This window comes from Numenius arquata, chromosome 11 (assembly GCF_964106895.1).
Source record: "Numenius arquata chromosome 11, bNumArq3.hap1.1, whole genome shotgun sequence".
Classification (NCBI taxonomy): domain Eukaryota; kingdom Metazoa; phylum Chordata; class Aves; order Charadriiformes; family Scolopacidae; genus Numenius; species Numenius arquata.
The window spans coordinates 22,994,897-23,021,835 of record NC_133586.1 but is presented as its reverse complement, the minus strand read 5'-3'; the positions used below and the strand labels follow the sequence as shown (position 1 = coordinate 23,021,835).

The following is a 26,939-nucleotide window of genomic DNA, read 5'->3' as shown; positions in this document are numbered from 1 at the left end:
GACATGAGGCTTGATGGAAACCCTACTGCTGGGGACAGAAAACATCCCTAATTTTATAGTTGAACGTGTAGCAAAAAAAAAGTCCCGTTATCTTTACAGAAGTATTGGACCAGCTCTTCTATTGGGACTTTATTTCGATGATAAGCCAAAACACACTCTAATCTGCAGCAGAATTAAAGGTTTATATATCCTGAGTGGGAGACAATACCCACGAGCCCAACAGCATGTTGGAGATGCTGGAAAACATCTCTACACATCCACATGTGCTCTATTATAAATTACTCCATATCCAGCCATGGTCAACAGTAAGTAAAACCAAACGCTAAAAAGCATAATTGGAGGAGAAAGAATTAAATATAATGTTTAAGCTCACACTTGAGTGTTGTGCTCCCTGGGGGCTATTGCTCCCCAAAATCATATGGTAAAATTAAGAGGTGGTTGGAGGGAGTGATCAGGAGCTTGAAAAACTTCGAGAAGATAAGCACAGAAACCCAGAGAAGAAATGAAACGGGAGAGATGTGATAAAAATACAAAATAAAAAATATAATAAGTTTCCCACCTGTCTTAAAGCACAAAACCAAGGGATTATTAAAACTCAAATCAAAGGGCAGTGAAAAATCAGGCCTGAATATAAAGGCGTGTGTTTTTCCACCATGTATGGCATTTGTTGCCCTATCAGAGGATATAAAAGGTCAAAAAATGTGTCATGATCTAAAGAAGTCTGGAGGGTGCTGGGCACCCGTCCACACAGCCTGTGAGCCAAGAGCCATGAAAATATCCCAGCATTTCAGCGCTCAGGAGGCAGACGTCTTATACCATAGAGATACCACCGATAGTCACAGTGAAAATTGAGAAGCATCCCCCAAAAATACTATTTAAAATCCAAAGATGGGGATGATGCTCTCTCCTCTCTTCTGGGGATGGGTAGCACGCAGTGCTGTTTCAGCTTTTATCAAGTCCGACTAAGAAATTAAAGCATATTAAGAAGGAAATGTAAACCAAATTGCTTAATTATTTGCATGGAACTGCGTGCAAGGGAAATATGGCATTTTCTGTTTCCTAGAATCGTGGCAATCCCTGCTCCGGAAATGCTCGAGTAAATCTCAAGAGCAGAGGAAAACCCCATCAGCTCATTCACCTCCTCCCAGACGGAGCTAGATAAGCTCCAGGAGTTTATCTGCCCAAGGCTTTCATTACCGAGGCATAGGAAAACCTTGTTCACACAATGAAAATTCCAAAATAAAGGGGGAAATCAACTAAAAAAATCCCCTTTCTCCAGTATAGCTCCATGTGGGAACGTTTCCCATTGTGTTCCCATCATAAAAACTCGTGTAATCCAAAGCCATACACTGTGATGCGATCGACAGGCAGATACTTTTGGATGTCTAAACGTACATATTTTGCCTCAAAAATTCACGACTAAACAGAAGGGTGTGAAATTCCTCTCTTCTTGGCTCTAACGCCGTCTGCTTCAGCTCCAGGTGGCGTTTGCAAAGTGAGAAATTAAGAATTAAACCCTCTTCCACGCCTCTCTCCATTCCTAGCTGACTTCCCCAGCTTAAAATAATCTCAAAATAGCCTTAAAAAAAAAATTACAAGTCAATTTGACACCCATGAAAATACAAACCTTTGCAAATACAAGTCTAGAGCTGCTAAACCCAAGCATACAAATTGTTTCTTTCTTGATTGCTTACCCAGTAACAAGGTACCATCAACTCTGCTGATGGACAAGAAGATAAGAATAATGTCTCAAAAAGCTCAGTTCAAAAATTAGAAACGAAGCTGTATTTTGCAATCTATTTTGAAAAACTTCCAGGAAGGAACATAATATTTAATGTTTTTAAAATTACATTAAAACAGGTAATCGCTGTATGATAAACTAAAGGAGCTAAACCTTGTAAAAGCTCTTTTCTGGATATATCCATGTAAGTATGTATCCTAAAATCCGTCTTGGGGAGCTTGGGAAAGCTTTTCCAAGGCTGGAAATGGCAGCAAGATGTGGGGGAATCTCTCCATCCAGGAGAGATCCACATGGGATCCATCCACCCAGGAACTAGTCCTTCCTGTGGAGGATTAATTGCTCATTCAGCAAACGCAACCGGGCAGCATGAGCCCCAGCATTCACCAAAAACATCCCGGTGCAATTTGATAATTAAAATGAGCTCAGTAGGACATATCCTCTAGATGGGAAAACCTTATTATTAGAGAGGTCTCAAATGAATGAGACCAACGTCTGGTTTGGTGCCAGCGCTTACGTGCTGCAGACAATGCGGATGCCTCGAGTTCCCGACATCCCTCCAGACGAAGATGCCGAGGGCTGACGATGCCGAGGGCTGACGATGCCGATGCTTTCATTGAACAAGGATTTTTATGTTTGTTCTCAATTGAAGTAGAAAAGGAATTTATACACACAACCGTATATATAAAAATATATATATATACATTATATATATTTTTACTGATGTGTTGTCCACAGACACATTATATATAAAAATATATCCACATGCTCTATAAATACACAATTTATAAACGGGTTTTTAAACCACTCCATTTTAATGATAACGTCTGGTCATGCAGGGGTTCTGATAAACAGCCTTCCCCTGCCTGTCTTCTGCCACCCATTTTGAGTTGCAAATCTTGATGGTCTTCTTCAAGGTGACCATTTCAGCGGCTCCTCCGCAAATGGCAAGTGAATTTGGCTTTATTTTGAGGCAGATCATTTGCCCACTGACCACCTCCCATCTGCTGAATGTACGCAGCCTGAGATTTTCATTTACTGTAATTTGGACTGTCCATCATCAGAGAAAGTGTTTTGAAACAGTCATTTCAGCCCAGGGTTTCACTGCTCCACAGGCTCCGCAGCATCCATCTTTGAGCTCAAATCAGCTCCCTACGCTTCAGTGGCAACAGCAGGTTTCAGTCATAAATTACAATTTGCTCTCAAAATGGGGAAAATTGGGTTTGAATGATTCAGCTGGCAAAGCACACCCTGCCACAATCCCGCTCACTTCCTTCGCAGGATCATCCTTCTTCCCAGCCTGCCCTTACAACAGCCAAGGAGAAGCCTGAGTCTAAGGATGCTGCATGATCTGCTGGCAGATTAATTTCTTGCTATCTAAATTAAAGAGGAAAGGAAATATATCTATCTGTCTATCTCAGTGCAGTGCTTGTAAGATGTATCAGACTTAGCAAATGTGAAGGGGACCTCCACAGTGGTCACGGTCAACACCAGACTGGTCCCTCCAGACTGAACATCATCTTCCCCTTCCAGTCCCCACTCCAAGTTCGTGTCAATAAATAACACTCGCTCCCGATTCCCCTCTTGTTCATTCACACTTACAATGGGCTCAGGGTACTCCCTAATACATAAATACACACACACATACAGATATATATAGTTGTCTTATGCTATGTCTATAAAATCTTGTTACCACGCCAAACCAAGTGTCCAGGCAGGAATTCCGCACGTGACGAGTGGAAGAGCCGTGGTCAGGATGAACCATCCAGTTCTGCCTCAATATGACATTTTTTCAGATCATATTGCTGAGTATTTCAGAGGTTTCTCACTTGTCTTCTTGATTAAGAAGAGATGTCACATTGCACAACACTGTCTTATGAAAATCCACCAACACGCATCAAGGTCTTTTATTTTTAAAGAAAAGCCATTGCTCTCAAGTATTGCTGGTGTTCTTTTGATGAAATAACCAAAGATATCATTACTTTGTTGCCTAATTTAGCTTAAAGGTATAGGGAATATACAAGAATTTCCCCATGACTGTGGTTCTGGACTATGACCCAGAAACCAGTAGAGAAGCATCCTAGATGACCCTAGAGCACACCTAGTGCTCTCCAAAGCAGGGTGTGCATTGGCGTGTGAGAAGAAGATACTTTTTGTACCACTAATAAATAAAAATCAGTGTTTATTTCATCTTCATCTCATCCTTTTTTAATTTCTTTTTTTGGGGGGGGGGGGGGGGTAACGCTTCATAATGTACATAATATTAGTACATGGATATAAATAAATATACATACATTGGATTGCATCCCAAGAGCAGGTCCCAGAGGAAAGTCAGTCTTTGGCTTTTCCAGGACAAATCTGGCTGGGTTACAGGGACAGGACTGTCCCCTGGGACAGTCCAAGCCCACATATACTTAGCCAGTATATTTGAGTAGGAACCACGATCAGCAGAAAACATCACCTAACTGGAAAAAGACAAGGAATCAGCTCATAAGAGAGTAAAAAAGGACTCAAGAGATGATGGTGAGAGGGATAACGGCACCTGGGGCAAGGCATCTGCAACTTGGAGATCTCCAGCAAGGAGTGGGGGATGAGGGGTGGAAGAGGGGATGTGAGTGGGGGAATGGAGGCGGTTTGGGGAGGACACGACACTGGTGCAAGCAGAGCCCGGGATTGCTCTCGGATGCTGTGGGATGCTGTACGGGATGCCTGATGACATTCCCTAGGCTAGCCTAGCTGGCACCATGCGCAAAGGCCAAGACATGGGGACTGCACTGAGATAATCTCTTTATCAATATAATCTTTGCTTTTGCTCACTAAAAGACACTTAATTTCTAAAGCAGCCCATGTTCCTAAGTCACCACTGCCAGATCGTCCCATCCAGGTGATGAGCAAAAGAGACCATAACGCTCCTCCTCCCCGACAGCCACATTTCCAACACACGCAGAAACACAAAACCCTCTTCAGATCACGTGCAGCACAAACCATCCCCAAACACCTCCTTAATTTAATTAAGGAAAGCACTGTATCAAACCCGCTGACCAAAAGCCACGTGCAGTATGAAGTGGTGACAACCACATGTTGAACCTGTTCATCTCTCGAGCTTTTTGCCCAAATAATTCTTCTCTAGCACAATCATGTTTGGTTTTAATTAAAAAAATAAAAAATAAAAAAAAAAATTTTGGACCTTCTGTTGTCCATCTCCCAAATCAGTTCTGCTTTTCTCTCCCTCTCTTTCTCCTAGGCAAAATATGAGGTTGAACCTCAAATTTACACATTATCCACCTTGCAAAAAGGAGCAGTCGGTGCATTTATCTCAAGAGTTTTATGCTGTCAACCACAATGATGATATTTTCACAAAAGCTGGGCTTCACAGACACAGTCTCTGCACTGGGCTTAAGTTAAATGTCAGGGAATCAAATTTAAAAAAAAAGACAAAGCAACCCAAACCTGTTTCTTATGGATACCTAATTCTAATGAAGAAAAGATGCTGAAAAGCTCCAGCACATCACACCAGGAGACCTTTCCAGAATATTTTCTAATGATATTTTAAGTACGTTTTCTAATTTTGCCTACGCAGGATGCCACTACGCAGACTTAAGAACACTGCTTCTGGGGGATTTATATTTTGTATTTTAAATACAGCAGAAGGGTTGGAACTAGATGATCTTTTAGGTCCCTCCCAGCTCTAACTATGTTATGATACTATAGGATATATAGATAATGTAATATATTATATTTTATATATTATATGTTGTGAATGTTCATCACCCTGAGACACTCAGGAACAAGGGGGTGGCAAATGAAGCCCCTCCGGTCCCAGTCCCCAGGCAGGGCAACGACCCAAGCCAACGCTTTGGGGGACCGATGACAACCGGAGTCATGTTTTATTTCAATCCTGCCATTTGAAATCTCCCTATCCTAAAGATAATGTTTAAACTGTTCTAAGCATATATCTTTTTTTTTAAATATGAGTTATGTCCTCTAAGCACCCTTTTTTTTTTTTTTAATATGACTTACATACAATGGCGTGTAACCAAGTAATAAATCAATAACTTGTGCACCTTGTTATTTCCCCGCCTGTCATATGGCACACAGCCGACGTCAGCGTTTTTCGGAGAGCACCCGCTCTCCCATCCCCAGCAAAAAACAGAAATTTGGACCCAGCCTTCCAGTCCTCAACAGCTGACTTCTGGGGGTTGGCTTTTGTCTTCGGTGGCAACAAAGATAAAATACGTTCATGCTTAACCAGAGTGGAGCTGGACGGAAGGGGAAAAGAGCTCTAGGCAAAAGGAGAAAGACCTTTTATCGTAATCTATTTTTAATTTAATTATTTTAAATGTTTTAATTATTTTAAAATATTTGTAATTATTTTAATGTAATTATTTTTAGGTTTGGTTTTTTTTTTTTTTGTATTTTACTTTCTCTAAATAACATGCATAGCTGCTGGGAGACAGAGCAGCACGGCGTGAGACACCCTGCATATCCAAGACGCTTTAAAATATTGCAGGCATCACAGCCATTTCAAAGACTGAATAAACCACCTATCACTGTGTCCTGCCACAAATCGATGCTTTGTTTTAGTTAATTTACTCCCTCTGCGATGAACAGATTGTTATAACATCCATTATTTAGTCCGGACTGTCAGATTTCTCCACCTCTTACACAGGGCCAATAAAACCTGTATGCCTCTGTAAAGATTTACGGACCTTTAGATGGCTGAGCAAACACTTCATAGGATGCATTATCTTTATGAAATTAAGTTTTTCTACGTGAGGAGGCTGAGGTTCGCTGGCTGGGACATCAAGCTCACCAGGGACCACGCCAGAAAACAGACTGCTCAACACCTGAGCTCATGCCAGTTGATCACCCTCCAAATAATACTTTTTTTGCAGTCTCAACCTCAGTCATCAATTTTTTTTAAACTATAAAAGGATGTTCTCAAAATCAAGGTTTGACGGGTAAATAAAAGGTAGAAAACGGGGTAGAAAAGAACTTTTAAGAGCAATGCCTGTGGGATGGAAATCCAGGGGATGACTTTGCAACCTTTGCTAAACATCAGCTGAGAACAGGAAAAGGAGGGTAGGGTGGGGGTAACTGAAAAGCCTAGCGTCAGACGAGCCTCAGCAGGGCTGGGGGGAGATCGGTGAGGTCAAAGATGACAAAGTCGAGAGAATGGGATACAGAAAGAAATAAAAACTTGTATTCCTAGTACTCAAACTGCCAAAGATCTGGAAACTTGGAGGAAACTCATATCATGGGTGTTAGGTTAGTGGTGACCTCCAAACCACATCTTCATACACAGCAATTATTTTGTGCAATTCCCTAAACGGTCAAAAAAAAAAGGCAGGCTGCAATGGAGAAATGCTATTTTCCTCTCCCGGAAGCACCTGGGTGTTATCTGAACCTTGCAGCACCTCTGGGCTTGTCTGCTCTGCAGAGGCCACTTGAGGAGGACGTGGGGCTGGAGCAGAGCTGAGGAACAGAGAACCGCTGCCAAGGTGTGATGCTCCAATAGCACCAAAAGAATCCGAGAGCTACGGTGATGCCTCGCCTGAAGTCACCAGCCTGAGGGAGGGATAAGACCATGCTGCATGGAAGAGTGAAGCCTGTCTGCACTTCATATGGAGCTTGGTGAAGGACACTCCATCCTTCTGCTGCCCAGAGCAGGCACCGCATCAGGCAGCGCTTGCAGCCACCAGTAGCAGCCCCTCATCCAACTCCACCCCATAGACCAGTGAGATACACGAGGAGGAGAGAACCACCCTTGTTACGTGATGGGGCAGGCTGTGTTTAAGTTAGGATTCCTGCAATAGCAATCTTTCTAGATTAATAAATGATCGTTATTGGTTCGAACTCAAGAGTTTAGAGATAGACTGGGATTTATGAGCCTGGGCTTTACCACCCAGTTAGGGTTTGTGTCTCTTGTACCCTTCCATCATCTGCTAAAGCATGTTCCCATGCATCACAAGTCATCACTAGATTTCCTTAGCAGTCCAGAACAGTTGGTTTTAAATAAAAGTGGCAGAGAAACATCAATAACTGTCTTTATCCAAGGCAGATATCTAACATTTACTCCTTTTTTGCCTTCTCCCTTTTATTTTCTATAAACAGCAGGCAGAGATGCTTTATCCTTACTCTCATGGTTGGCTCAGAGAGGAGGCTGCTCTTGCAGAGACCTTTGCAGACCCTCGGTGCACAGCGTGACAGCAGCTGTATTTATAGGAGGCACCAGGCTGAAGTCAGACTGCCCGGGGTCAGTTGTTTGCAAACCCCTGGAAATAGTGTTGTCTTCAGACAGAAGGTTTAAAAAAAGATTCTCAATGCACATTGTATTAGATTTCACCAAGGAAAAAAAAAGAAAGAAAGGTTAAAATAATCCCACGCTTCTTAGATGACTTTGTGGTAGGTATTTTGGTTTCTCTAACATCGGGAGAATGCCACAGCAACAATTACATCATGGCCAAATACTGTTCTTGCACACAAAATCTACTATGATTTTAAGAAAAATCCTTGGTGATTACTAGTAGATACGTGCAGATATCTCAGCAATCTGGCTCTGGCCTCCTGAGAGCTTTGGAGATACAAGCAGCCTATCTCCAGATGCAGAGGAGGACCCTTCCGCTTCAGGTATCCATCAGCAATAACCCCACTTGTTTTTTCAGCCATCAAATAAACTCTTGTAAAGCCACAAATATCTCAGATAAATTCACAACTCAAGCTATTTTAACCAATTTTGCCATCTTGAAACACAATATTGACTACCCAATCTTTATCTGTAGACCAGCCACTATCATTAAAAAGCAGTTTAATCTTTGGGCCAGGCAGGTAGGAAGGATATTCTGAAGTCCCAAGATCTGAGTGTGTTTTTCAGCAGTTTTCTTTCCACTAAATCCACTCCTCTACTCACAGCATACAACTCCAAGGAGAGCAAGAGTAAATGATTAAACCGTATGAATAAGTCACCCAAAAATTAGCGCTCCTGCAGCTGTACAGCTTATTTATATTTATGGAGAGCAAACTATGTAGAGATGACCAGATTTTCCCCCAGCAGACTCTGCAGTGCTCCAGCCCCAGACGGATGACGTGCTCCAGCATTAAGGATTGGAATGAGCCCTTTGCAATTGGAGCCTCCGCAACCACCCCTCCCACCCACACAGCAAATACTGACTTTAACGACTTCATGCGCTTGACAGGTTTATAGGAGAAAGCTAATTAGGTCACTGGTTGTAAGTCGGCCCAAGGAGAATTACAGATTGCTGCAATCAGGAGCTCTGCATATACCCCGGGCTCGGGGAGGAGCACCAACCTGCTAAGAAATCCCAGCCCAGGTACAGGAATTCCCTTATGCATGACGGCACCTCGGCTCGCTCCCGTGAAGCCGGCAGAGGCTGCCGAAACCCGAGTGCCCAGAGATCCCACCTCACTAAGCTATTGCCTCTCTCCAGCTTTCAAGAAGGGTTTTCCCTCCTCAAGTCCCCTTCTCAAAAGCGCATCAGAAAAAAATAGCTCTATTGGCTTTGCAACAATCTTTTAGTTGCGCTTTTATGATGGCTTATGGTAAAAGACACTTGTTCCTAGAAATACAGACAGGTTTTCCCGTTAACTTCTTAAAGTGTCTATTGAGTAAGGTGCATCAGCACACAAAGACCAGTTAAAAAAAATGAAATAAAATGGGTTTGAGCAGCTCTGCTCCACCTTCTTGACTAAAAAAAAATAGGAAGAGAGAGTCAGCAAAGAAGCATCAAACTCAAGCAATCATCCCCCAAATGATCCACTCAGGGCTATATTGCTTATTTTTGACCACGCTCATATTCAAGGAGACTTTCTGACTTTTCAGATCTCTTATAACATTGTAGAGGCCCAAAATGAAACTATTGGTGTTTCTGGGAAGGGCTAGTTTAGTTCTTTGGTCTGAGCCAGACTCTGGCCACAGAGCGCAGCTCATCAAATACCAGCTCTCCCGAAACTAATGATAAGGAGGATTTCCCTTGACCTCACCCAAAGAATTACTTCACCTGAAGGGAGGGCATGCAGACTGGCATTAAAAAAAAAGGCATTTTGAAGTTCTATAACGTATTTGCTGTATTATACAACCCAATTATATGTTGTGCATCCATGAAACAACATGTACTTCGGCAGTTTTCTTGTTCTGCTTGTTGTGAGATAACAAATGATGTTTGGAGAAGCCTCCTCCCATCCTGATTAATAGACTATGCCATCCTGTCGTATATGTTACCTGCTAAATTAGGGCCTGCATTTCTGTAATCTCTCTTACAGCTCATTAATTTGAGGCTGGAAAGCAACACCCAGTCTTAACAAACCTAAAGCAAAGCTTAAAGTTCAATCTTTCCTAATCTGCCATGGCAATTGGAGGTCATAAGAATCTCAAGTCTGACCTTGCAGAACACGTATGAGAGTGACATTTTCCCTCCCTCCCCACAAATGAACACTGGAAAGCAAAAAACCACCAGGAGATTGGGGTGGCATTTTCAACAGATGCTGAAAAATAACTTTTATGTGATATTAAATGACACAGCAGCAAGTCCAGGCAAAGGCAAGAGAGAAATTGCTCACATATGAGCCCTCTGAGCTCATATCAAGGAGACAAAAGGGCAACGCTTAAGGTCTTCAGGACGTTTGAGGATAAGTGTATCCCAAAATGTTTACTTAAAACCTGCAAATCTCTGGCTGGATTTTATTTTACAGGTAGCAGTAAGTCATACAGCAAATTAGAAATTAAATTTGAATAAGTCAATGTATGCTCCTTAATTTACAAGAACTAAAGGGACAATTTAAGAACTTGATCAGTGCCAAAACCTCATGTCAACGCTCATTGGCATCAGAGAGGAAGTATTTCCAGACTTACCTGTTCAAGTTTAAAGATGTGTTGGTTAAAGTAGTGCTGCAAGCGTTCGTTGGCGAAGTTAATGCAGAATTGTTCGAAACTATTATTTTCATAGTCTTCAAACCCAAAAATATCAAGTACTCCAATGGATAAAGTCTGCAAGAAAAGTACGAATGCGGATGAGAATAAAACCACACAAAGTAATTGGATTATTTGTATGCAGTACATAATGAAAAGCGTACAAACAGAATTAAATACACTTAATAGCACGACTTTTAATTTTTACCAGAATTGTTGATATTATGCCATCTGGAAGACATCACCTACATCAGAGAAACAACATGTAACATCTGGAGAGATGGCCTTTTTCTAAAAAGAAAAGTCCTTTTAGAGTTGTTGGTTTTTTTTAATTTATAGACAAATTACCATCTTTGAAGAAACCTGAACTAACTCAGTTCCAAGTTATTCTATTGGATGTAAGACAGTATTTATCTTTTGAGGGGAAAAATGGGGGTAGGGTTGGGAAAAAAAGGCTCACACCGTGAAGATAGTCCCCAGAAACACGCCTACAAGTTGAGTACAGGGTGTCTAAGCGAACATGCTCCAGCTGCAAGGCTTCCGTAGAAACACCTGCACGGAAATAATCCATTGCAATGAAGGAAAATAAGGCTGGTGGGAAGTAAAATAGTATCAAATATAAAATGTCCACCTTGCATATAAGATGGATCAGATGAATGTCTCCTACTGAGAAGCATAAACCAGATGGATTGACTTTTGGAAATGTTGAGCTGCTCTCAATTTCTGAAGGGGATGTAAAGTAACACAAAAATGGTAATGCTGCTGAAAAAGAGGGCTCAAATCCACCCCTTGGGTCAGGTTCCCATATAATTAAAAACTTAGGCAACAAGAGTTGTTGAGCAAACAAAACAAAAGCTCCTTTTCTATCCTAACAACCCAAGAATGCGCTTTCCTCGCCCTCTGTACCCTTTGAAGACTCAGGTACTGCTTGCCTTGAATGAAGGTCACTGGGCAGGGAAGGGAACCAAGCCTCATTTCCCATGGATGCCATCCCAGGGCCCCGTGCTCCGGCACAGCCATCCCAGCGCCTGCTGCCAGGACAAAATAATGTTCTCCATGAGGAGCCAAATCTTCCTCCCAGCCCAGCATCTCCAACCATGGCAGCAGGACAGCCCATCCTGAGTAAGTCAACATGGCTCTTCTGTAGTCCGTCACCCTTTTCTACCAGCGCCCACAGTTTTGGGATGAGGCAGATGGAGAGACACCTCCGTGCTTTGTTTAGTTCATGGGCAAGAGATGTGTAAAGAGATACCCATCCAATTTTTTTTGGAACCCACTGACACTATGATCCCTGACAGCCTCTCAGGTCAACTTTTAGAAGTTCACAACAGAAAAGTGTTTTCTTTTATTAAATCCATACCCCACAACATAAATTGCAGGATTTGGTGAGTTACAGCTCTACATTGCCTTTTTTTCCATCACTTTGATGATTTTGTAAACATCAACCATGTCCCCCACCAGCCTTTTCTACAAATTGAAGAGCCAAAGCCTCTTTGGTTTCTCTACACAGAGCTCTTGAGATGCTCATCAAGATGCGGGTGCACCAAGGTTGGCAAAATGAGACCAAGACCATGATGAATTCACAATTTGCTTTGCAACCTCCTGGCCCCCAACCTCTCTGCTCAAACCAACCTCACTCCCCCTATACCAGCCAGGCAAGGGGTGGCAGTGGACCCCTGGCCATACGTATAGTCCACAAGCAAGTGCAACCCATCACTCCCCAACTCAGACTATCCTTCCTTCCCTTAATGGGAGTAGAAATGTGGATCTTTCTCCTTCGTGTAGGTACTGATTTTCATAAAACTTGAGCCCTCTGCCTGTTGGATGGATTTGGTCAACCCGTGGGAAGAGGGACATGTCACATGGGGATGTGGCAGCAGATAAACCTCATCAACACAGGGAGCCAGGGTGAAAAACAACCTCAGTAGATATAATTTCTGCTGCCACTTCCAAACCTGTAAGTGACAGTTCTGCTAAAATAAGTAATTAATAATTAGTTACAAATAATACTCAGTAGACTGTGTCCACCTAGCAAGCCTGTCGTCATCAGAAAAGGAGGGAAGAGCCTGAAGGACACATGCACAGAGAGGTCTATCAGCAGTTCATTAGCAAACCACAGTCTGGGGTCTAGCCAAAGCCATCTCACTTACACATGGGCTCTGTTCATACGTTACAGTTAATTAAATAAAAATATTAAGCAAGGTAAAAGCACTAGCACTGGTCAAATGAACCAAATCTCAAGCAGGGAGGAGAAACACCTCCACCTCAGAAGAACCTGAGAGCTTCCAGGCACCTCGGTTTTAATTTTTTGGTCTTATCTGCACTCTGGATTTCAGAAGACTACCTTCCTGAGACGAGTCTAACTGCCAGAAATAAAAACCAGACTATCCGCAAGTCTCTCTATGCTGCATTTTGTCCGTTTTCAACTGACCACGTAACGTGGGAGGAAAATATTCCTTCTGTGCTCGACTCCTGACCAGGGAACCACCTACGGCTGGAACAGACAGAGCTGCTGTGGGCAGAGCAGCCACCCGGCTCGTGAGTGGAAGCTTTGTATGATACGGACTTCGGCTACCGGAACAAGTGAAAACACAATTTAAAAAATCATAAAAGCACAATGATAAGACTTCAACCCATTTTCCCAAGAGGTCTTTGGCTACTTTATCCTTCATCCAGGCTTTTCTCCCTATTCCAGGGCCAGACTCTGCCTCCTCACCCCCACCCGTGCCACAAGGATGACTACTGAAGGCCCTTGGCCAGCTTCCCAGACTTTTGCATCACTTGGCAAAAAGCCCATGAGAAACAGCCGTTGGACCAGAAGATGGAAAATGGGAAGCCACTGGACCAAGGACTGAGCCTGGCAGAGGGACTGGCTCTCACTCGCTGCTTCCCAAGGGTCAAGCATCCTTTCTCCTGCTTGTCCCAACAAACGTGGTAACCCTTTTGTTCACAGATATATTCATTAAACGACAGCCTAACAAGCAGAAAAAAACAGATTTCAAGTAAGAATTCTTCTTAAACCCTTTGTATAATGAGCACCTCATATTTTATCTATATTATACATGGAAAAAGTGATGATGGAAACATGACAAAGTCACTTTTTCTCATCTATGACGCTGATGATCCATTCGCATTGCCCTTGTGTAAGCAAATCCAGACCCCACCACCCCACCGCTGTGCAAGCTTCTCCCCGTAATTCACAAGAGCTCCCAAAAGTGCCCTAGATAAAAGTCTCTATCGCACTACATAAAAACAAGACTTAGAAGATAGAATGCTCACACTTCCAGAATCCTGATGGAATTACCGACACTGGCTCTCACCCGCACCGTGCTGGTGCTCCGTGGGCACAGTTAAGCCCCTGCCAGGAGCGAACACTTTAAACAGGGTTTTCAAGCTCTCACAAACAGAATTTAATATGAAATTGCTGAGCACAAAAAACTTCCCCTTTTTTTCAATGACGGTTCATTTACCGTGTTGAAACAGCTACAAAATATATTTTAATGTGTGCATGCAAGTACGTTTATAAAGCAAAATAGGACAGTTACATATAGAAAAAACAGCTATTTTAGTTATAAAATAATCCCATTAAAAGATTATATTTTGAAGCTGTCTTTTCATAAGTTGTTACTGAAACACAAAATTAAACAAGCTCCGACAGGTAAAACAAAAAAAATAAAAAAAATCTGCATTTAACAAAATCACTGCAGGTATCAAACTGCACGTACAAGAGGAGGATGGTTAATTCTGCCATGGTTGTTCCACGGGGAAAACCAGCATTTTTCTCACATCGCTATGTGTACAACTCCCGAACACCTCCAGAATACAAATTTTAAGATGTGGAGGTTTTTTGCAGAGTTTCACGCCAGAGAAATTAGGGCAGAGCTCTGCAGTGAATCAGGCGTTTGCCCTCTGTTGCAGGAGGCGGCATCGCGGAGTTCCCAAAAGAAAGAGGTCAACGCATTTAAGTTGGTAAAACTTTTAAAAATGAGAAATTGGGAATTTATGGCTATTTTTCTGCTTTCTGGACAAAAAAAAAACAAACCTCATGGTACCTACGCAAAAGGGTTATATCAGTTTTTCCATTATAAAGCACATTAAGCAGCCCAAATTTACAAATACAGATTTATTTCTTATAGCAAGGTGAAAAAAATATTTCATTGAGGTATTTGCAAATGAAATTATTTTGTTAAATTGCCTGACAAAAGCAGGTAATCTGGCCGGCTTTAAGATTAAGTTTGCAGTTCAATATTTAAAGAAAATAATCAAAGGAATTTTACATTTACAAATCTTCTAATTCTTCAGTTTCAAATTCACACTTTGAACGAGTGCCATAAGGAAATCATACAAAGTTGTCATATAATTTAGACCTCAATTAGCGAAGTCTAGTTTATATGTTAACATCATTCCTTTATCAAAACTAACATTGAAAATTACCAAGTAGGCAGCACGGACCAGCCTGTAGCAGACAACTGCATTACTTAGTATATCAAATTTATAGCAAAATTCCTGCAATTAAAAGTATAGTTCTACAAGGATTTTTAATATTTGGGCTAATCCTGGGGGAGGAACCACTTTCTGGTTGAGATGATAAAACTGACCTCATGCTTTTCTAAAAATGTCCCAGTCGTGACATTTAAACACCAAGCACGAGTTTTAAGGGCTTTTGGCAAATGACAGTCTTCGTTCACGTGCTCTCCAATTCCCAAACCACCAATAAATAGCGATCGCTGGAGCTGATTTATGTCACCCCAAACGCATGTTGGTGATGTCATTCCACCGGGGAGGTATATTTTGGCACTCACAAACAGCTTTGCTTCCAATTCTGGGGAAAAATCTTTTTTATTATTATTTTTTTATTTTTTATCTGTTTTAAAAAACTTTTTTATTTTTTTTTTATGATATTCCAAAGCCAATACTGCAAAAAAAAACCCCAAAACCCCATCACTGCTAAATCTAAAAGGATTACTCCAATCTAAATCACCACAACAGATATGATGACCTATTGTATAAAGTAGGAGGCAGTGATTTGCTACAAATTTGGAAGCTGGGACCTAAAAATAATGAACAGATACGCTTAAACCCATTGCATGTTCAGCAATTTTTACTCTCTTTGAGGTCAGATAGCCAAAAATTAACTGGTTAATTAAATTTAAATGAATTTTCTTCACGGCCATGAACTGGCATTCACCATCATCACCACGTACACAGCACCCCACCTGAAAACAGCAGCAGGGTTATCCAGGTAGAAATGAAGACAATTCACAAGAACCAAATGGGAAAATCTTAGAAAAAAACCCTTGGAAGAAATGCCTTTTGGTCCGCCCCGGTTTACACTCTATCATCGCTTTAAGCAACGAGACGGACTCCTAACAATTCTTAACCTGATTTATGGAAGGAGAATTAAATAAGAGACTCTCTGAGGGTTAGTAATCTAGTTCTCAAGAGGAGGAAAAGTCTCCAACCTCATTAATAAAGGTCAAATTTCAGACAGTTTGTAGGGGATCATAAGAAGATAAAAGAAGCTAAAAGCGACAGAGAGAAGACTGAGGAAAACAGAGTCGGGGTGAAACTGATACACAGCAGCATTGCTATGAGCATAAAACAAGCAGTATCAAATAACTTATTCACAGCTCTCTGCAGAAATAATATGCTACGAATCCTGTCAGCAAGCGAGATAAACCAAATCCCACTGTGTTTTCCCAAAATAATTCACTATACATTTAACTAAATTTGGATATCAAAGGTCTGATTTACATCTTCCAAATACTTGCTTGAAAAACAGTGGAAGAACGACAGCCGGGTGTTTTTTTTTTACCCAGCTTCATCTTTTGATCTTCTCCTTACTGCTGACATCAAATAAACACATATATTGGGATATGAAAATTGTCTCCATTCCCATTATCCCAAGTTCTCTTGGGGCATGGTCTTTGTTAGGATCTAGGTCTTCTTCCCACCTATCACCAAACCACATATGGTCCATCAGCAATTAAATAGTCTTAACTAGCTATAAATAGCCTCCTTGGCAAACGCAGCCTGTGCCGTAGAGTATTACAGCCACCACCGGTTTGATTGAGCATGAGTTTTGGTCAACGAGGTTGTCCTAGATGCTTTCTTCTGCAACCTCCAGCCTTCATGTCAAAGCCCCAAGCTACCACCAACCAGGTGGATGGGAGCTCTGGTCAAGCCAACTTCTGTGAAGGCTAGACAAGCTCTCCGTGAATGTTTTTATACAACTGTTGCGTATGACCACTGCAATAAAAATTTATACTCGTGAAGAGATACACTTTCATATTCATTTTTCTCATCAACTTCAGCTGCAGGTCTCCTCCCATGTACACTCTGAATTCAGATGGTTTTGAGCCTTATTTTACCTCTGCATAACGTGACTGTCATATAAGCAAGCCCTCTGCCAAGAATCCATCATCTGACAACCTTCTGAACCTTCATCGCCTGCAGGATTATTTCAAAATATATGTTAAAAGTCAGAGGAATATCGGTGGCAAGTGTGGGCTGGGGATTAAGCCAGGATATTTGGTGCAGGGTGAGTCGTGTATTGCTCACCCACTGCAAACTCAGGAGTCAGCAACCTTTTGTGGTGAGGTGCAAGTCTGTTCTTCTCTCATAAACCAGAGACTTGGTGTGTTTGGGAGATTTTTTGAGGGAGCTGGTAGATTCCAGCAAGTACACGTCACCCAAGTGCTGAGATCTTGTCTTGCAGTGAGGACCTAATCCCAAGGGTCTGGAGATGACCCTGCTCCCAAGTCCACCTTCCAGTTACTCCTTGGGTGTTTCCCAACCTCAAGACCACATATGGGAGGTTAAGAAGAACCTATGTCCTCCATCTGGGGTTTCTCCACGCACAAGCTGAAAAGGATTTCAAGAGGATTGTGAAGTGGTAGGAAAACCCAAATTAATCGGCATCAGCTCAGTTCCTCCAGGGCAGGGAAGGGTGGTAATTGCTGGCTGGTGTCTCAGCGGCAGCCACAGAGCCCAGGATGCCCTTGGCCACTTGCTGGCAGCCACGTTATTACTTGAGGGCAAAGGAGCAGCTATTCCCAGCCCTGCCCAGTCCAGGCAGGTGCTTCTCCTCCCTCCGTGCTGGAAGGACCCCAAGTCAGGGGCTACAAAAAGGGGCAAGAGAGTGACGCTGTAGAACAACTCGAGAGAAAATTGGCTAGTCAATGTTTAACAAAGCTTCTCTCTGCAATGCACATAAACTCTCTTCTTTAACCTCTCTACCCATAAACCAGGCAGGATTTGTGTATTTTCATGTTTGCTGGGAGACCTGCGAAAATCAATTGATGTTCATAGAGGATGCTGAAGATAAACCCAGTCACACTCCTGTCTCTAGAAGTTTATATTTCTCAGTATTTTGTGCACTACCTTCCTGTTTCAGAAAACCTGGCCCGTGTCCAGCCCAGGAGCACCTTGCTGGATCTGGCCACCAGTAGGAGCCTGCACGTTCCTACAGCTCCAGGTCCTGGGCCTTTGCCAGTGAAGGCAGATCCGCTCCGGCGCAAGCGAGATGCTGCTCCCAGCTCCAGGCGCTTGCTGCCTGACCTGGATCTTATGGCTACAGCGTGCATTTTCGGGCAAAACAAACGGGTCAGAAAACTGGGAATTCATGAGATAATATAGGGCAAGGGGAAGGTGGTCATGCTGCACAGGAGTCTTGGCTGGAGGGAGCAGAGGGTTAATACGCAGCGACAGTCCAGCACGAGTTTGGGCTGTTCTGGCTTTTACCTGCTGAGATTTGAGGCTGGGAACCAAAGTTTAATGGCCCATAAACACCTACTGTTGTGCCCTGCTATTACAGACGTGCTGACTAAGCAAGCAATAGCATCGTAGTCTGATTTTGTATTTAAATATTACAGAGCAGATAATATTTTTTAAAAATCATTGGATCATTAAAAACAATAGTTAAATAGTACTTGAGATGCATTTCTTTGTCAAAACGAATCCACCTTTCCTGCTTCACCAAATACACAAACGGTGGTGCTTTTTTTTTTCCTGACAGCAGAGACAAAACTTTTGGTGACTTGGAAAAAAAAAAATCAGGGAAGAAGACAAGATTTTTAGTAAAATATTAAACACAGAGAGAGGAAGCACGTGCAGTCAGAAGACACACTGGATGTTACCCACTTTAACAACCTCTCTTGTCAGAAAAGCATATTACCAAATTTTATATCCATGTATTTATTTCCAGTCTATAATTGCACTCTGCAAGCATTTCTATGTAGTTAAATAAAGGAGCAGCTATGCTGCAACCCTCTGCAGCTTTGGTCCTACAGCATAACTCAAACATAATGTCAGTGCTTAGCAAAACAATCCTCCTTTTGGCAGCTGCAGCTTCAGCTTGGATGTACATCCCTCCCCCCCCAAAAAAAACCCCAACACGTGCTGCTGGCCCATGCCCCAGATTTCCAAGCCAAGGGGAGCGGGTAAGCCGCAAGCGCTCTCGTGTGTGGACGCCTCCCTACACCCGCGCTTTTGGGGGTCAGCGTCTCCCCACCACGAGGAGCGCAGATGAACACATCAGGTTTTGGAAAGGATGTCCTGGGTTGTGGCATCCAACCCCGCTATCACAGGAAACGTCATGTCATCTCGTCCATAAATTCTTTGGGAAAGCGGTTCAGTACCGCGCTGGCTTCGCTCTTTCCATCGCTGCCTTTTTTCCCTAATTTCATTTTTCTGCTTGTTATAGTCGTGCTATCTCAGTACCTAGCGACACCAAAGCTTGTTCATCTTTTCTAACTATTTTTATTGAGCAACTTCATCAAAACACCTTGCATTAGCAAGATATCCCATTTTTCCCCTCAACTATATATGGTCCTATAGTTTTACACACAAAATGAAAATTACTTGGCATTGCTCCTGGAAGGGGAGGAGGAACAGGCTTTCGTGGCCACAAAAACACCTCTTCCCCGGCTGCTTTGAGGATACATTATTTGAGGTGCTTCACCCTTCCCAGCTCAGCAAATGCCACTTAAAATAACGATGTACTCAGTCTAAAATATAAACTGAGAAAAAATTAACTTTATGTTAAGCAATGTGCTGTTAGGAGCTTGGGCAATGTTTTATCCCGTAGTTACTTATTTTAAAAACCCAAGAGTGCAGCCAGAAGAGCTGGCAAGATGTTACCTTGGTGTTTTCCTCCATGTCCTTTGAGTTGAGGAGCGCATGGTTAATTCTGAACACTATCCAGTCGAACAGGGCGCTGTACAAGGATTTAGCCATGGAGTTTCGCACGGTCACAGCCTGAAAAAGAAAAAAAGGGATTGGAAATGATTCCTGCTTGGCACTAAAGTGGGTTTTGCTTCTCAAGCTCCCGCATCCAATGTTCGTATTTCTCCCTTGCCAAAGCTTTTGTCTACTATTTTAATTTATGCCGTGTATGCCAATAGTCCTGACGCCATCGAGAGTTGGTTGCAATCCCAGGGCCATGAGATGTGCCCCTGACTTTGGCTTGGTGCTTTTGGTGCATTCAAGCGGATGATGCAAGAGATGACACCATAAATCCCATCACTGGCAGCAAAAGGAAAACAACAACAATAAAAAAAAAAAAAAAAAAAACCACTATTTAACTTGACCAAGATCCTTGCAGAGTTTATTCGGGGAGAAGGAAAGAGGGTGGATATTGCACGGTAACGATAGCAAATGATGTGAGAGCCCACGCTGGGGCAGGCAGTGCCTGGTACCAGCACAAGGCTTGCAAAGAGGGAGGCCAAAACCCCTATAGTAAATCTGTAAATGTTACTGAGAACTTGAAGTTTTCCAGGTACTGCCAAGAGGAGTTACAAATCACAGCAGGCAGATCCACTGCTCCTCCAACAGCTCTCCTAGAAAGGGGAAGTGCCATCCCCACCACGGTGCTCTTGGCCACGACGCAAAGAGATTTTGATTGATCAACAGTGATGAAAACCAAGATCAAAGGAGGGTACCTGGGCTGCGTTTTCCCCAACACACATGCTTTGGGACAGGCACCTATATATGTAACCATAAAGCAGTAATTCATATACAAGGGCTAGCTTTGTTCTTGCTGCTTGTGATTCTTGATTTAAATTATTACCTTGAGTTGTACTGCAGTGCTTGGTACATACTAATCCCTTAAAATCTTACGATACCAGCTGTGACTTAAATTTTGGTTCATTTTAGCCACTGTACAAGAATAAAAATGGAACCAGAAGGTTCACGCCTATCTATTTCAAGAAAACCTTCAACCATAACAAATCAGTGGCTTGTCACACATTGCCTTGAAATCCTTCTCACCAATCCTCCCATTGAGGTACATCGTCCCTGTGGCCTTATTTCAGCGGCCCAGAGCAAAAGCGTAAAGCTCACATAATATTGTTTATCTTCTATTAGCTTGTTCCCACCTCTTTTTCCTTGGATTTTTGGTAACGGTATCTTTTAGGGTGATTTTGTGCTGTTCTGCCAATGTTTTGCTCTTAACGTGCAATTAATCGGGTCTACAGCTTTGCTTTCTCTCCTTCGCGATTGGAAGAGGAGAAGGCAGTGACATGGTCCATGACTCCTGCCATCATCCCAACCACACCAGCCTGAGGATACTCACAAGCTCACAGTGTCCATAAACCTCCGAACGCTGCTAATCATTGAATAAAACGCTCTCGGATAAGCCCCGTTGCACGGATAATTACAAAATCTTGCAACAATTAAGAAGGAATTACTTGCTTGCCCCAAAAAAATCATTGCTACAAACCGAAAACAAGTGTACGATGAAAATATATGAGCAACGAGACTGAAAGGGTCTGTTGTAGCACAGACCAAAATAGCGCTTTTAAAGACTGAGCGTGAGCTGTTGAAACGTCTGAGTTATCCAATCAGTGTTGGGAAGCGGCCGGCATTTAGAAATACAAACAGGTCTAGTTTCCAGTAACTGTTTTTTCTTCAATAAAGGTTTTGGGGAGGATTTTTTGGCTGTTTTTATTACAAGCAACGTGGGTTGGTTAGGGCTTTTTTTGCTGGTTTTTCTATTTTTCAGATTTTCCAAAATGTGGGGGAATATTTCTGTGATGAAAAGAAAATTTCAGGATCAATTCTCTAGCCCCATGCTCTATCTCAGCTTATTTAATCGGATAAAGATGAAAAACAATCAGTGCCTCTGCCACACCAGAAAAATACATCTCTGGGGAAAGACAAAGGCCAAGACTCAGGAACACTTCTTGCTGCTGTAATGCTTTGTACAAGTATAAACCAGCCCAATTAACTGCTCCAACACAAAGGTTTGCAATTAAAAATGAAAACCATCTCTATTTAAAGCCAATGAAGAATGGCATTGTTTCCTCCCTACAGTCACATATGGGTTTATATCGCGATACCTTTCCTTCCCCCTTTTATGAGAGGCTACAGGGGACGTGTAGGACTTTACTGCTGAATTTTCCCCATTTTTTTCTAAAATAGATGAGGATATCATTAAGGCTGCACCACCCCAGCATTACCCAGCGCCCTCCAGGGATGTGCAGGGTGAGTGATAACCCATCGCTCTCTTCTGCCCAAGATGGGCTCGGCTACGTGGCCAGCTGGGAAGCCCGTGACAAGCTGCTCTCCTCACTACACTTGGGACCCAAAAACGCGATCGATGGCCCCAATCTCAAATATTTCAATGGTTATTTATAGAAGTGATGGCTGTATCATAAGACCCGGTAGGAAACTCCTGGCAAAGCAATGTATAGAGAATATAGGAGGGGGTGGAGCACATGTACACATGGATCTCATTTGCAAATTTGTTGGCTCCCTATAAGCCAATTTCTTCTCTCTGGAGGAGACAAATGCAGAGGACTCCTGACAGACGCACCGTCACAGCGGAGTTGTGGCAGTGGGACCAGCACTTTGCCCCACACGCTCCCCAGCTGATGGATCTGGGATGCTCGAGGTGCCTCGTCATACGTGTGGTCTCCTCTCGGCATAATTTCCACTGCACACACAGCAGAGAACACCCAAGGGTGGTTTCCAACACTCAAGTTGCTCCAGTGCTGCTGGGTGCTCTGGGATCACCCCAAAACCAGCACTCCGAGCTGGTGAGCACCATGAGGGACCTGCCTATGGGGAGGGATGTCCACCAGCGCTGGGAACGAAGTCCGTGGTACCCAAACCAGCAGCAGCTTTCTAAAATGAGATATTTTTAACTGGCTTGAAGAGTTGAAGACAGCACTTTGCCTTCATGCAACATACGTTTAGAAATACCAGCAGACACATTAATCTATTTTATATGACTCAAGTTTTTGTTTTGTTTGGGTTGTTGGCTTTTTTCATTTCAATAAAGTATTTATTCTTTAGACTAGATCCTGGATGATATTACGTTATAGATAAAGCCTCTCACTATCCTAAATAGATATCTAAGTACCTAATCTAAAGACCATCAGGGAACATTACTTCTTTTCAAATTAAGGAGCTGCTGCAATTTCAAAAGTACGATTTCATGTTTCCCCCCAATTGCTGCAACAGTCAACTTCGAAAACAAGTTTTCCACTTCCATTTTTAATTTCAGCCATTCATCCTGCATTGCCATATGCCACCATGCAGATGGTTTAAGATACCACTAGACTATGAAACCCTTGAAATAAAAAAATAAATAAAAGAAACCCATACAGTGGTTTGTCCTTTTCAATATGTCTCGCTCTTATCTCTGTTCAAGAGGGTAAAGCTGCCAAGGAGCAGCAGGTAAAGGATGCTCAGCCTGCCCAACCGTCCCCACTCTTCACATCATGACCTGGTATCCAATATTCCCGATACACTTGTAATTACAGGATTGTTACTCAAGAAAGGATTGTACTATGCACTTACATCCAGCCTATGCATCAGAGCATTGAAAATAAGTGCTTAAACATTAGTTCCTGTATTTATTGGAGTATTAATTCCTGTATTTATTAACCTACATATATTAAATGTGAATATTATCTGAAATAGGAGAGGGTCCAGAGAAGGGCAATGGAGCTGGTGAGGGGTCTGGAGCACAAGTCTTGTGAGGAGAGGCTGAGGGAGCTGTGGGTGTTCAGCCTGGAGAAAAGGGGGCTGAGGGGAGACCTTCTCACTCTCTGCAACTCCCTGAAAGGAGGGTGTAGCCAGGGGGGGTTGGTCTCTTCTCCCAAGGAACAGGCGATGGGACAAGAGGAAATGGCCTCAAGTTGTGCCAGGGTAGGTTCAGATTGGATAGTAGGAAAAATTTTTACACAGAAAGGGTTGTTAAGCCTTGGAATGGGCTGCCCAGGGAAGAGGTTGAGGCCCCATCCCTGGAGGTATTTAAAAGACAGGTTGACATAGTGCTTAGAGACATGGTTTAGTGATGGTTTTTATCAGAGTTAGGTTGATGGTTGGACTAGATGATCTTAAAGGTCCCTTCCAACTTAAATAATTCCATGATTCTGTGATTCTCTAAATAGCATGTATTATATATGGCTTGTCTTCAGGTATAGCTTCTTGTCTCTTCTGGAAGTCTTACGTGACGTTTAGGCAGATCTGGAACACCGTGGCACTCAACCATTTCTATTTCGCTCACAAAGCAAAACAAAAATAGCTCCTGCAATGCCAAAACAAATCTCTTGGGGATCTAAGCAAGCACAACATCTTGTGCACACGCAAAAATATTGCAGATTTGAAAACAAGACAGATCAAAAGTACTTTGATTTGGCGATTCAGAAAATAAGCTAGAGATGAGGTTTTAATCAATAAGTTTCTTGCATATCAGGCTGGCAAGGATAAATATTTTATTTATTCTGTGGTCCTAAACGCCACTTGTTGGGGCTGGCCAACTTTTGCTAAGATCCTGAAAGAAGATATTTGGGGTTCTTCATAAGATTGCATTGCCAAATTCATCAGCCTGAAAGTTTTCATGATGGGCATTGGATCCAGGCTACCTTAAAAATAGATATACTTTTGGAACCATCTTCTGCCAAAAGGAACAAGGGGAAGACAGACTTAAGAATTAAAATCTCTCTTTGAAGTGTTTTGGAGCCAGGACTTACAGTTTCGACAGCGACAGCCTGTCTTTTAGAGACGGCAAAAGATATAATCTAAGAAAACCAAACTTGCTCAAATTAAAAGCCTCTGTAAAAGACAGTTGTAGAAGGTCAGTAGATTCTTAATTCTTAAGATTACATGCTCTTTTAGTGCATATGAGCACATCTTCCGTCTGCTGTCGTCCCTGCAGCACCACCCCCACTCCCCACCCCAGGGTCAAGATTTCTGACTCCTGCTATTCTGCACTCAGCTGAGATTTCAAACGCTGAGGAAAGGTTCTTTTCCTGTCAGCACTAGTCAAGATATTTGCTGGTACCAGGATAATCCAGGAAAAGCAAAAGGGTTAGAGCCCACCCCCCCAAAAAACTTCTAAATGGAAAAAGCATAGAATCAGGAAAGGAAAAAAAAAAAAAAAAAAGAAAAAAAAAAAGGCATTGACACTCTAATTTCTGTGTTTGCTTTAAAAAAAATAGAAAAGGAAATTAAAATTTTCTTCCTTTCCTCTAAAACACAGTTCTGCTGGTTGCAAATTCCAAAAATCAATATTTAAAAAAAAATATTATCTCTGAAACTTTAATTTGACAGGCTTCTTTGCTATAACAATACCATTCTCACATTACACAGTCCCATACTACCTTCTCCCACAGAAGCAATGACCCACGAAGAGCAAAAACCAGAAAAAAAACTGTATGTAATGATGTAAAAGGGTGGTGTTTTAATTTTTTTTTTTTTTTTTTTGCACTGCTTCTGTTTGCTGCTGTTAAAGCCTGTGCAGGGGGTTGGATGGCCAGAGCCAGTACGGTTCTCAGGAAAAAAAAAATAAATTTAAAAAAAAAAATTAAATGCCAGAATGATGGTTTCTTTCACTTTGCTACATATTCAGAAACCACAGCAACTTAATCAGAGATAACCAAGATTAAAGCATCCTTTTCGCTTCCTGAAACGCTGGTTTTACCAGCAACTTTTTATTCCCCCTGCCACAACTAGGTTTTGAAAAGAATCAATCAATCAATCAAAGGAAGCGCTTTAATGCTACAAGCTGCCAGTTGAATTGTATGACTTTAAATACTGAAAAAAAAATGGACTGTCACGGAGCTTCACAAGCACATGGTACCCTTTGCTGTAAAGCTCGGGCACTGGATGTACTGACTGAAAAACTCATTAGAATAAAAACTCTTCTTACTTCCAATTTCTTTTCAAAGCTCAAGTCTTTCCCCTGCGTGTGTCTCTGGGCCTTCTTAGAGCTGCCAGAAATAGTAAAACTCAGGCTTGGATTTGTGCAAAGTCCACGTTGGTGCTGCAATGTCCCAAACCTTCTAGACTCTAGACTTGGTCCTAGAGGCAAAATCTCCAGCTCGGCTCTTTGAAGGAAAGCACAGGTTGTTGTTGGGGGCAACAACAGCATTTAAGATATAAGTATCTACAAGGGTGTAATTTGACGGGGAATCTTCTGTCTGAAAACACACCTTGAATGGAACGCAGGCTGCCATCAAGGCGATGCCCCACAGCTCAGCTGAGCTCAACCCACTTTTTATTTACACACATGGATGGGTTCGGTGCTCAGCCACAGCTTAACTCGAGATACCCTTACCAAACACAGATCTTGATTTCATCTTCTCAGCACAGCCCAGTAGAGAAGAGACGCCAAGCTCTGCCCTGTTTTTGGACATCGGCTCCTTGTAAAACCAACAATGACTCTGAAAGGTGAAGAGATGCCCACAAACAAGCGGACAGAGCCCTTGGTCTTCATTCTGCTGACTCCAACTTCTCCCTCTCCAGTGCCACTGCGGACCCTGAAGGCCATGGTGGTGACCTGCCCTCCCAGCAGACGCCCAGTTAACCTTTTACAGACATTTTCACATGGTCTCCCGGGATAAAAAGTTCCCCAGTGTGCTGCCCCCAACCCCTATTGGATTGAGTGTTTATATTGTTGACTAACCTAGTATTTGAGCAAAAGCAAGCAATAGTTCAATTCTAACAACAAAACCTCAAATATTTATAAGTTTTTCAGACTAAGGGAAATAAATAAAGCCTGGAGAACAGAGGATGGATGGAAATGAATATTGAAGGACTCTTAAAGGTAAAGAGACCAGTTTATCGTGGGTAATTGCAGCAATATCCCAGTGATTGCACATCCCAGGCAGCAGAAGGCAAGAAAAGAAAAAGTCATCAAGATGTTGCTGGAAGCTACATGGGTTCAATCAAACACTTCCACAGCTGAGCATTTTCTAGACCATGGACCCCACAAGCTTCAGGGAGCTCCAGGGTGATATCGAAATGCAAAAGCCAGATCGTCCC

General features: G+C 42.4%; 1 protein-coding gene across 1 annotated transcript in view; it reads right to left on the bottom strand.

Moving 5' to 3' along the window:
• MYO9A (myosin IXA) overlaps positions 1 to 26,939 on the bottom strand; it is a 152,650-nt gene that overhangs the window by 54,859 nt on the left and 70,852 nt on the right. The window contains exons 9-10 of the mRNA XM_074156627.1: positions 19,806 to 19,922; positions 10,608 to 10,742 (exon numbers count right to left, since the gene is read on the bottom strand). Coding sequence (XP_074012728.1) covers positions 10,608 to 10,742; positions 19,806 to 19,922 — 252 coding nt within the window. The remainder of the gene's footprint in view (positions 1 to 10,607; positions 10,743 to 19,805; positions 19,923 to 26,939) is intronic.